The 12,974-nt window shown below is 35.3% G+C and overlaps 2 protein-coding genes across 4 annotated transcripts in view; one reads left to right on the forward strand and one right to left on the reverse strand.

Moving 5' to 3' along the window:
• LOC111695827 (dipeptidase 1) overlaps positions 1–12,964 on the forward strand; it is a 29,831-nt gene extending 16,867 nt beyond the window's left edge. The window contains exons 9-12 of one of the 2 annotated variants that reach the window (XM_023465274.1): positions 8,207–8,291; positions 8,997–9,072; positions 10,028–10,166; positions 11,612–12,964. In XM_023465274.1, coding sequence (XP_023321042.1) covers positions 8,207–8,291; positions 8,997–9,072; positions 10,028–10,166; positions 11,612–11,701 — 390 coding nt within the window. In that variant the 3' untranslated portion in view covers positions 11,702–12,964. Of the gene's footprint in view, positions 1–8,206; positions 8,292–8,996; positions 9,073–10,027; positions 10,167–11,598 lie in introns of both variants that reach the window. The other variant, XM_023465275.1, reaches the window with a different exon arrangement.
• LOC111695829 (uncharacterized) overlaps positions 3,857–12,974 on the reverse strand; it is a 36,025-nt gene continuing 26,907 nt past the window's right edge. The window contains exon 14 of one of the 2 annotated variants that reach the window (XR_002763949.1): positions 3,857–3,968. The gene's annotated coding sequence lies outside the window, so the exon portion shown is untranslated. Of the gene's footprint in view, positions 3,969–10,071; positions 10,149–12,974 lie in introns of those variants that run through there. The other variant, XR_002763948.1, reaches the window with a different exon arrangement.

Raw genomic sequence — 12,974 nt, forward strand, 5'->3', positions numbered from 1 at the left:
TACCGGACCAAATGCTGTCAGAAGTATTCAGCTGAAAACAAGAGTTATAAAGGTTAGAACTGCTCATTTGGGGAAAAAAGTTTCTTCTGGTCTCCTAGTTTCCTAGTTCCCCCGGATACGGGGCAGCCAACCTATAGCCTTCCCTCTCCCTTCATACAGAGAAATCAACCTACCCTTCCCCTCTCCCTTAGGATACAAGGGAACAACCTACCCTTCCCCTCTCCCTTAGGATAAAGCACATACCCTTCCCCTCTCCCTTCGGATACAGAGGTACCAACCTAGACTTCCCCTCTCCCTTCGGATACAGGGGAACCAACCTAGACTTCCCCTCTCCCTTAGGATACAGGGGAACCAACCTACCCTTCCTCTCTCCCTTTGAATACATGGGGAACCAACCTACCATACCCTCTCCCTTAGGATACAAATAAACAACCTACCCTTCCCCTCTCCCTTCGGATACAGTGAAACCAACCTAGACTTCTTCTCTCCCTCGGATACAGGGAAACCACCCACCCTTTCCCTCTCCCTTCGAATACAGGGAAACCACCTACCCTTTCTCTCTCCCTTCGGATACAGAGGAACCAAACTAGACTTCCCCTCTCCCTCGGATACAGGGAAACCAACCTACCCTTCCCCTCTCCCTTCGGATACAGGGGAACCAACCTACCTAGACTTCCCCTCTCCCTCGGATACAGGGAAACCAACCTACCCTTCTCCTCTCCCTTCGGATACAGGGGAACCAACCTACCCTTCCCCTCTCCCTTCGGATACAGGGGAACCAACCTACCCTTTCCCTCTCCCTTCGGATACAGGGAAACCACCTACCCTTTCTCTCTCCCTTCGGATACAGAGGAACCAACCTAGACTTCCCCTCTCCCTCGGATACAGGGAAACCGACCTACCCCTTCCCTCTCCCTTCGGATACAGGGGAACCAACCTACCCTTCCCCTCTCCCTTCGGATACAGGGGAACCAACATACCCTTCCCCTCTCCCTTCGGATACAGGGAAACCAACCTAGACTTCCCCTCTCCCTTCGGTAATTCAATCCTGGCAATCTTTCTTCTTTATTCCTGTGCGAGACCAATAAAAAGTAATTTTTACTCTTTTATTATCAAACTTCTCCACGGTTTATTGTAGTTTATTGGAGAATATCCCTTATTATAGGCTTGATTAATGATCTCTGCATACACTAAACCAGAGAGGCGCAACTACGTAGAAACTGAGAAGGGGGGGCGGGAACTAGTAACATGAAACATAGAGATAGCTAATAACTGAGGGAATATACAGAGCGTCCCATATCATATTAGATTATCTCCAAGCTTTTGCACCAAAATAAACACATAATACTCGAAAATCCTAGCCCTTTCTGAAAGAAAAGTTTGATATAAGTCTTAATCAATTTTACAAAATGATTCAATCTTCTTAAATTAAGACCCATTGACGATCTAATATGATATGGGACACCCGGTATATTGTCAGTCCGTGCGATCTTCTTGTGGGAAAATGTTTTTGAAGAATTTTGGGACAAAAAATGTGTTACGGGGAGCGGACTTGGAAAATTTGATTGAGTCACGATCCTAGTTCTCATTAGATTAAGCAAAACATTTCAAATGTAACACCTTTAGAATGAATGAAATCATTAGTTTAAGGCTTTTAAGTAGCTTTTTATTCCGTCCTTCGTAAATATGTCTTAACTCTAGACCAAGAGAGAAGCAGACAGGGTTTCATTGTACAAATATATTATGTTTAGAAATATGTGAATTTTGGTGTAACATATACATTTTATAATTCATTATTCATCCCTGAAATATTAATGCAAAATGTGTATCAATAAAAGAAACGATTTATCGTTCTTACAAATAGATATACATATTTGTATCAAATAGATATACATATTTGTATCAAATAGATATACATATTTGTATCAAATTAAATGTCCAAGAACTTTATTTCTTTGGGATTTCCTAGCAAAGGAAATGACTGGAAAACAAAATATTTTCTTTTAAATGATATACAGGGTGTCCAAAACATGGGAATTGAGTGTCTACGAGATCGTCTTTGTTAAGAAGTAGCAGTGATAATACCTGATATCAACAGTCATAATATGATGATGTATGCTAGAGTTTATATAATATGATGATGTATGCTAGAGTTTATATAATATGATGATGTATGCTAGAGTTTATATAATATGATGATGTATGCTAGAGTTTATATAATATGATGATGTATGCTAGAGTTTATATAATATGATGATGTATGCTAGAGTTTATTTTATGAAAACGGTTAAAGCCAAGTAATGTTGTGAAAGGATGTCCACATCAAAATCATTTACAAAGACAATCTTGAAATCATCGATCCATTCCCATGTTTTGGGATACCCTGTATGAAAAAAATTAGGCCTTTACAGTGTACAGTGTATAAAACCTGAACGGGATTAAGAAATTGGTCATGGAGTCCTTTAAAAATCTGATAAAATGAATTATCGGTTTTGCATGATTATAAAACTTTTTTTATGCTTTCCTTTAATTTTGAACTAAAATTCTTTAATTTATTTGGATAAATTTTCATCCATTTTGCAACAAATACCTGCAGTGCAGTAACTCTTATTTGTTCAGACTGAATAAAAAACAATTCCTCTCTTCTCTAAGCCCCCCCCCCCACTCCACTAATCTAAAGTGAAAGGAATTGAGTCTTTGCCACAAACTCTGATTTTCTAATCCATATATCTGGACAATCCAATATCGTCGACTTTAGATATTCCAATCAAAGACCTCTGTTAGATCAAATAATATAAGTTTGAAATTTTAAAGTTTTACACTTTCAGGTTGCAAAGGTATAAGGATTTTAACATTGAGACTCAATTCCTTTTCTTTAATTTGGCGTTCTTTCTGCTAGAAAAACTCATTGTAAGTTAGCTTTGTTCCCCTTTGATGCAGGCTAGGGTTGGGAGAGGGGGGGACTTTAAAAAAGAAAAGTTAGATGGAATTCAACTAAAAATAACACAGTGAGAAAATGACGTCATTTCCCTGAGGATGAACCAGAGAGAGATATATTGAGTCCGGAACTCTTGAAATCTTGAAATCTTGAAATCTTGACGGGATTGAGTTCTCAAAACAAAAATCCACATTTTGTCCCCAGCAACAATTATCCAGGTTGTTATAAAGGGGTTAACACGTTTTTTTTTAAAGTCGAATTTTTTTTAAAAGTCAATTTTATTTTTTAATACTAGCTTTGGGACCCAGCTTTGCTTAGAGAATTCTCTTGAAAAGACGACCTAGCCTTGAATTGTTACCAGGCTAAACACATTTCCGTGGTTCTACTGAGTTCTCCAATTAAAATTTGAGGCAAATTGGTCCAGGGGTTTTGGGGTTATGACCAGACATCCAAACAAACAGACGGACAAGCAGAGATTACTACTTTATTAGATATTTATGTTTCTTTGCAACCTAACTTATGAGTAAGACCTGTAATATTATTTTAATATATTTGATCTGGCAAAATTTATAGTTTGAAATAGCAAAGGTTTCTGACATCAGCTGTTGCATTTTGCAAAGGTAAAGAGATTAGAAAATTAGAGATGAGAAGCCTAATCAGTTTCTATCTCAACTCTTCATCATTTTGTTTTAATGTGGATCTTGTGTACCGCTAGGGCAGTACAATGTACTGCCTGTTTGCATCCATTAAAATTAAAATTGGAAAATTTTTATGGCTTATTTATTATTTTTGAAAATGCACCAATTTAAACAGAAAATATGTGAAAATTTGAAAACAAAGAAAAAAGGCGACTTTCAGAGCAACATTTTAAAGTTAAAATTGTTGAAAGGAATGGGGACGCAAATACAAATATATAAATAAATGTTAATATTCTTTATTATCTCAATAATGGTTTCCACACGTTGATTTCTTTCCGATCTTTCCTTTGTAATATCTCCGGAATAAAGTGTATTATTGCTCCTTCTAGTTCCTGAAATAAATAAATTAAATGTATAGTGATAAGATTAACTATAGTTGATCTAGTTTATATATATTGCTTCATGCTACTACATACATATATAAACCATATTCGGCATAACATCTTTTCATATGACAGTGACAGTCAACAAACATAAGGTTATGGAGTGATTGCTGCGGCTACTGGGAATAAATGGAGATGGGGGGGGGGTATCGATTCATTTTGCCCCCCCCCCCCTCGATGAGTAGAGATAAAGAATTTTGGAAAAGATTAGGTAAGATTAGGACAGATACGGAAAGGACAAATGAGGAAAGATGAGGAAAGATGAAGAAAGATGAAGAAAGATGAAGAAAGATAAGGATAGATGAATAAGGATAGATGAAGAAAGATAAGGATAGAGAAAGAAAGATAAGGATAGATGAAGAAAGATAAGGATAGATTAAGAAAGATGAGGAAAGATGAGGAAAGATGAGGAATGATGAGGTAAGATGAGGAAAGATGAGGAAAGATGAGAAAAGATGAGAAAAAATGAAGAAAGATGAAGAAAGTTGAGGAAAGATGAGGAAAGATGAAGAAAGATGAGGAATGATGAAGAAAGATGAGGATAGATGAAGAAAGATGAGGAAAGATGAAGACAGATGAAAAAAGAAGAGGATAGATGAGAAAAGTTGAGGAAAGATGAGGAGAAATGAGGAAAAATACGGAAAGATGGGGAAAGATGAGGATAGACGAGGAAAGAGGAGGAAAATTTGGGAAAGGTGAGGAAAGCTAGAATAGAATAGACCGAATATATGAAGATAGACCATATTTAGATCTCAATAGAATAGATCTGAATAGACCAGAAAATGAAATAAGATATATTCTTATTTTGATGTAAGGGTAGCCTTTGAGAGAGCTCTCCTAGCAAACTTTAATTGGTATTAATTAAAATACTCAAAGCTTTCAAATATTATAAAATTACTCAAAATACCAATTACGTCATAGACGATTTGTACAATGTAAACTGCACCAAAATCGCACATATTTTCTACCTCTTACACCCTATCCGATAACCTCCTTTACTCCCTTATGCTCCACCCCCTTCCTACCTTCTTTACTCCCTTCTACTCCACCCCATTCCTACCTTCTTTACTCCCTTCTACTCCACTCCATTCCTACCTTCTTTACTTCCTTCTACTCAACCCCATTCCTGCTTTTTTACTCCATTCTACTCAACCCCATTCCTAATTTTTTACTCCCTTCTACTCAACCCCATTCCTACCTTCTTTACTCCCATCTACTCCACCCCATTCCTGCCTTCTTTACTCCATTCTACTCCACCCTCTTCCTACCTTCTTTACTCCCTTCTACTCAACCATATTCCTACCTTCTTTACTCCCTTCTACTCCACCCCCTTCCTACCTTCTTTACTCCCTTCTACTCAACCCTATTCCTACCTTCTTTACTCCCTTCTACTCAACCCTATTCCTACCTTCTCTACTCCCTTCTACTCAACCCCATTCCTACCTTCTTTACTCCCTTCTACTCCACCCCCTTCCTACCTCCTTAAATCCTTTCTACTCCACCTCCTTTACTTCTTTCTACTCCACCCCCTTCCTACCTCTTTTAATCCCTTTTACTCCACCCCCTTACTACCTCGTCTGCGCCCTTATTCTGCACACCTTCATATCACCTGTAATCCCTTCTACTCCACCCCATCCTTCCTCCTTTACTCATACCCTCCTTTAGCTGATTTGTATACCTCCCCACCTCCAACTGTACGGTATCCCTCCACTCCTACAACTGTATGGAATCCCTCCTCCAACTGTATGGTATCCCTACCCTCCTCCAACTGTATGGTATCCCTACCCTCCTCCAACAGTATTGTATCCCTCCCCTCCTACCCACCTCCAACTGTATGGTATCCCTCCCCTCCTCCAACTGTATGGTATCCCTCCCCTCCTCCAACTGTATGGTATCCCTACCCTCCTACAAGTGTATGGTATCCCTACCCTCCTATCCTCTTCCAACAGCATGGTATCCTTACCCTCCTCCAACAGTATGGCATCCCTTCCCTCCTTCCTACCTTCAACTGTATTGTATCCCTACCATCCTACCCCCCTCCAACTGTATAGTATCCCTACCCTGCCACCCTTTTCAACTGTATGGTAACCTTACCCTCCCACCCTCCTCCAACTGTATGGTAACCCTATACCCTACCACCCTCCTTCAACTTGATTGTATCCCTGACCTCCCCCAACTGTATGATATCCCTACCCTACTACCCTCCTCCAACTGTATGGTAACCATACTCTCCCACCCTCCTTTAACTTGATGGTATCCCTACTATCCCTACCCAAGGTTTGCTAATGAATACCCCCCAGGGAAATTAGAATGGTTTCATTATTAAACTAGAAATTAAGAGAACCTCAGACTGAGATGAGAGAACTAGCTTATATTGTTCAGCTCTGCAGATAATTTGCAAGATATATGTAGAAACGCATCTAATATGCAGATATTATTCCACAAATATCATTCAATCTTAACATCTTATTACAATAGATCGACACAGATCAAAGTAATAAAGCTTTACTTTGGAAATCATCATTCTTAAAAATGAAATGTTATGCTAGATACAGATGAATCCAAATATTTTCTTCTGCTTTATTCAAAATAGGTAATCATTTCGTCCTTCGTTTTGTCCTGTTGTAAGATCATTTGGGCCTTTTTTTCTATCCTATCTGAAGAATGAAAAATAATCCGTCTTTGATCTCTGTCCTTTATATCACTCCATGCCTACCTTTTCCTGCTCCCTGTCCTACATAGAGATATATTTATCCATGAACTTGTCCTATGTGGAGATATATTTATCCCTGAACTTGTCCTACATAGAGATATATCTATCCCCGAACTTGTCCTACATAGAGATATATCTATCCCCAAACTTGTCCTATATAGAGATATATCTTTCCCCGAACTTGTCCTACATAGATATATATATATCCATGAACTTGTCCTATATAGAGATATATCTATCCCTGAACTTGTCCTACATAGAGATATATCTATCCCTGAACTTGTCCTACATAGAGATATATCTATCCCCGAACTTGTCCTATATAGAGAAATATCTATCCCCGAACTTGTCCTATATAGAGATATATTTATCCCTTAACTTGTTCTATATAGAGATATATCTATCCCAGAACTTGTCCTATATAGAGATATATCTATCCCCGAACTTGTCCTTTATATAGATATACCTATATCTGAACTTGTCCTATATATAGATATATCTATCCCTGAACTTGTCCTATATAGAGATATATCTATCCCAGAACTTGTCCTATATAGAGATTTATCTATCCTAGGACTTGTCCTATATAGAGATATATCTATCCCTTAACTTGTCCTATATAGAGATATATCTATCCCTGAACTTGTCCTATATAGAGATATATCTATCCCTGAACTTGTCCTATATAAAGGTATATCTATCCCTGAACTTGTACTATATAGAGATTTATCTATCCCTGAACTTGTCCTATATAGAGATATATCTATCCCTGAACTCGTCCTATATAAAGATATATCTATCCCTGTACTTGTCCTATATAGGGATGAGTCTCTCTAGCTCTTCATTTGTCTCATATTTTCCAATTTCTTTACAGAATTACTTTCAAACTCTACAGGTCAAAAGATTTGACAAAAAGTGATTAGCTCTAGAATTTACATTTCTTTTTGGAACTTTCTAGAAAACTTTCTCCATAATTTTTAATTAATTTTTCATAGACGCCACACCAGTGTAACACAACTTATGCTCTTGGAGTTTAAGAAGGAAAACAGGGGACTAGGATGAAGTACAAGTACTGTACATGTGTGAGCGCATGTACATTCACAGTGCAATTGCAAGTACATGTAAATGTACAAATACTGAAAAAAGTGCAAATGCAAGTACTGTACAAATACAAATACTAATAAAATTTTAAGTGCAAGTACATGTACCTATACAAATTTTAATAAAAGTGCAATTAAAGTAAATTTACATATACAAATACTATTACAAGTACACAAGCGAAATTAAATGTACTTATACAAGTCCACAGAGACTATTAACAGTTCCAGAGAAGTACAATGCAGTGCAGGTTGAGTACAAGTAATTTTAAAAGAAACAAAGTAGAAAGTAGCATAAAGATATTTTCTTTCATAATTAGATATTGAATAAATAATAGTTTCAAATTATAAAACTGATTACAATCCTAACTAATCAGGCTGAAAGAAGGGGGCTAGTGATGGTCAATTTTTTCTCCTATTTCCTCACCTGTAGCAATCATTCAACGCTTAATGATGTGATAAGTAAGTAAATTCTACACAACTATGTCAATACTAACCTACAGTGAAGTTCATCCCACCTTCTTGGTTTATTTTCAGTTATATTTTCATCTGTTAATACAACAACTAGATTACCGTGATAATATTCAACAACTAGATTACCGTGATATTATTCAACAACTAGATTACCGTGATATTATACAACAACTAGATTACCGTGATATTATACAACAACTAGATTACCGTGATATTATACAACAACTAGATTACCGTGATATTATACAACAACTTTTGAACACCTTATCTGTACAGCTTAGTACTGTACAGTGATAACCTGAAAACCGTGGAATTGGAAGACGACATTAAGCCATCAATTAAGTATATTTTATGTTGTTTCAAACAAAAATAGGTTTAGTAAGTAATAACTTATAAATGCCTCATTAACTGAAATAGGTCTGTTTACACTGCACAATTGCTGTTTCTCATGTTCATTGAACTGTTAAAAGTCAAAACTTGAGTCTAAAAGTCGTCTTCATATTCCAGAGTTTTCTGGTTCTCACTGTACTTCGTCAGTTCACTTTAATCTAACAGTAGTGAATCTTACACACGTTAAATTTCCTGTCATAAGCCCCCCTATAATTCAAACATTATAAAAATAGAAAATAATATATTTTCATTATATTCTAATATATTCAAACATACGATATATATAATATTCATTCATTTTAGGTCATATAAACCATATAAGAAGAATAGCAGGAATCGATAGTGTTGGAATTGGTGCCAGCTATGACGGAATTAGTGCGTAAGTAGGCTTTATTTTAAAATCACTGCAGATATAATTGCTTGAAAAAAGATTGCTAGGAACTGTTAAAAAAAAAATATTTTTATTAGAGGTGAGATGTAATTTTGCCTTTGTTGCTCCTCAGCATAAATTTAGAATTTTTCCCGAGAAATAAAGATATTTCTTTCTTTCCAAACTAATTTTGCATCAAATAGGAAAAGTTATTTCTTTCTTGCAGCCCTCTAAACTTTTCTTCAAAAGGTTTCAAATTTCCCAAGGTTTATATAATTGTATTCTTGTGGGACTCGAAGCAACCCAGAGCTAGATTGTTTGCAGACAAATATTTTCTCCGAACAATATGACATCACGTGACTCAAGTCTTAATATTTCCAGTTTTACCTTTAATTAAGCTTTATTTATTCTTACTAAGAATAGAGAATTTGCTTTCTGTGAACTGAGGCCGAATTTAAAGAATTTGAGCCGTGGCTTAAATTTGAGACGCGGGTCAAATATGGTTGATTAAAGTGCCGATAAAAAATACATCTTTGTAAACAAAATATTATTTTGATGGATATAGATCATCTTATTCTGTATTCGCAAAGTTTGCACATGCATGAGATCTGTTATGCATAAATGCATTTATTTGCATAGTTTATATACAATGTACAGTGTACATATATCATGTTTATTTATTTGCCTGGGTTTGGGGGGAGTTGCTCTGATAAAAACAAGGATTTATTTAATATAAGTAAGCAAGTAATTATTTGTTTATGAAATATAACAAAAACATACAAAATTAGGTGTTTTTAGGAGAAATTTATTATTTACATTGCATTTAATATAACTGGGTTGTTAGTATTTTTAGACGATGAACTAATAACTTTTGGAAATTAAACTATTGATTTATTTTTAATGTTGAACAAATAAAAATAAAGCTTTAAGGTTTGTGAAAAAGATATAATAATTTGTTGCTCAGGGTACCTAAAGGATTGGAGGATGTATCTACCTATCCTGCTCTCTTTACAGCTCTGCTAGCCAGTGATTCCTGGAGCATAGATGATCTAAAGAAACTGGCGGGTTTAAATTTTCTCCGGGTCCTGAAAACAGTAGAGGAGGTTAGAAAATTATATAATCATTCTGACAAAACGCTAGACAAGATATTTTTATTGTTTCTAAGAAAAAAAATCAAATATTTATTATTCATATTTTTAATTGCTTTAAAAATTAAACTTTTTTTAAAAATCCATTAAAAAATTGATAAATCTGGGAAATTTTTTATGCTATTAAATTGATAATTTAAGAAGAGAAAAGGCCTCAACAATCAAAAGTTCAAATCGAAGATTGGCGTGAAGAGCCCAGTATTATTATATTTGTATTGTGTATTGTGCCCGAATATTGGATTGAATGTTGGCTGTTCGGGAAAAAAATAATTAATTGGGTTTGGGTCTGACAGCTGCATAGTGCATATACAAAAAGGCAATGACTAAAAAGCCAAATTTAGATTTATCAACATTTTGTCAAACTAAATCAATAAAAATGATTTATGACTTCGATAGTGGGAAAGCAAACTTTTTACATTTATCAATAGACAAATTTTATATCTAAAACCAAAGTCGGTTTCAAAACTAACTTTTTTCCCTTCTAACATTTTTTACCCCTGAGTTACATTACAGATAACAGTGCGTCTCATATAGTCGAAGAAAGTAAAAATAAGCTTTTATTCTAAAACAAAATGCTTTACAAGTATTTTGAATTATACTGGTTCCAATTGAGCGCCGGCTCAAAATTCGAAACACTGAATACAATTTCAAGTGGAACCAGCGCCTGAACACTTTATTTATGCGTATTTAATACCATTTTTACTCGTCTTCAAATGTGAAAATCCCAAATTTTTAACGATGGGTAAATACAACGTTAGTTGTTTCTAACGTAATTTAATGCCCAATTTTAGAGTAATAATAATAAATACTAATCCTGCACTGTATTTTCTCCCGTGAAAAGTAAACTTCTTTGTAAGGATCTCTGATTTAAAACGTCTGTTTAACTTCCTCACAGGAAGTTCACATGCAGAACACGAGTAGGTATATTTGACAGTACATCGTGAGCGTAATGTCAAATTACTTTACTGCCTTAGAACTGAACTTTTCTTTCCTTCAATAGGAATGTTATGCAACGTACTCCATGAAGTATATCGTATACTGCATGGAAACTTCCTTATTGAAAAATAAATCATCCTGCGAGAAAGTTAAACAGACGTTTTAAATCAGAGATCCTTACACGAAAGTTTACCTTTGACGGGCGGAAATACAGTATGCTGTACTATATATGTACTCCAGGTTTATGTTCAATTAATCCTGGTACTATAAGTGTACTTCAGGTTTATGATTAATTAGTCCTGTTGTACTATAAACGTACTCCGTTTTATGTTTAAATAATCTTGTTGTACTTTAAATGTACTCCAGGTTTATGTTTAATTAATCCTGGTGTACTATAAACGTACTCCGGTTTATGTTTAATTAATCCTGTTGTACTATAAATGTACTCCAGGTTGCTGCTGCAGGTCTCCAATGAGTACCAGAGCAGTCCAGGCGAGGTTCATATTCCAGGGGAGAAGATCAAGGATTCTTTGGATTGCAGAACATCAATTTAAACAAATCGTCGCCAATTTGTTTTATTTCTTAATCAGCTGATTCAACTACACACACGCCGCTAGTCAAATTTTTCTTCAAATCAGCTGGTCTAAAAACCAAGATGTCACCTACTTCTAATTGCCAATCAAATTAGTTTTTTATTCATCGACCACGCTTCTGGTTCAAATTAGTGAATTTTAAGAGACGAAATCAAACTCGCCTATACAAGAAAAAGCTCCAAAGTTGTGCCTGGTGTAAGCTAATGTTTATGTACAGCAGAAATTTCGAAACACATGAAGTTAAGGATATTGAAGAAACCATATGTACCTTGTCACTGCCATATTATGAAAAGTCTCTGAGCTGCAGCCAAGCAGATTAATGTCTAACGACTCCAGTATCGAGTATCCGCACTCAACCACAGCTCAATGTTATTATTAGAAAGTGTAAGTATCGGTAGGATATGTTACTAGTTATTGTTTGCACTGTGCCATATACGGCAGCTAACAAAAAGTAGTGTATAGGCATAGTGTTCAAAAATTAGAAAACGACCCAGAAAAATTGTGCTATTTTACTTGTTCATTAGAGATTTAAATCTTTTAAGAGAAAAATTGTTTTAGATTTACTTTTAATTATTTAATGTTCTTCACGTTGATTGTAGAATTATTTTATCTGATCGAGTTTCGAAAACTAGATTTCCAAAATTATTGGAAAGATGGAACTGTTTTTAATCTTTTTAAAACATAAGGATCCTTTGAAAGAAATGGCCCACCGCGCGTTAAATAATATAAAAATACAGATTTACGATTAAAAGAAGATAGAAGGTTGATGGAATGATTAATACATGGATTTGAGATTTAGCAGGCCTTGAATGTTTCAGGTGTAAAGTAAAGAAAAATGGTTTTGTCGGGAACATTCTTTAACTTGACTCGATGAAAAATATCCAGGACAGAATCTGAGAAGTTTTCAGTAAAGAATAATCTTTCATCCTTTCATATTAAAATCATCCAATATCTCTTAACAGTACACAGTACACATTTTCTTACCAACAGATTTAGATTAAATCCTTTAACAGTAGACAGTGCACATTTTGATACCATTGGAATTAGATTAAATCCTTTAACAGTACACAGTACACATTTTCTTACCAACAGATTTAGATTAAATCCTTTAACAGTAGACAGTGCACATTTTGATACCATTGGATTTAGATTAAATCCTTTAACAGTACACAGTACACATTTTCTTACCAACAGATTTAGATTAAATCCTTTAACAGTAGACAGTGCACATTTT

This window comes from Eurytemora carolleeae, unplaced genomic scaffold (genome assembly GCF_000591075.1).
Source record: "Eurytemora carolleeae unplaced genomic scaffold, Eaff_2.0 scaffold237, whole genome shotgun sequence".
Lineage (NCBI taxonomy): Eukaryota > Metazoa > Arthropoda > Copepoda > Calanoida > Temoridae > Eurytemora > Eurytemora carolleeae.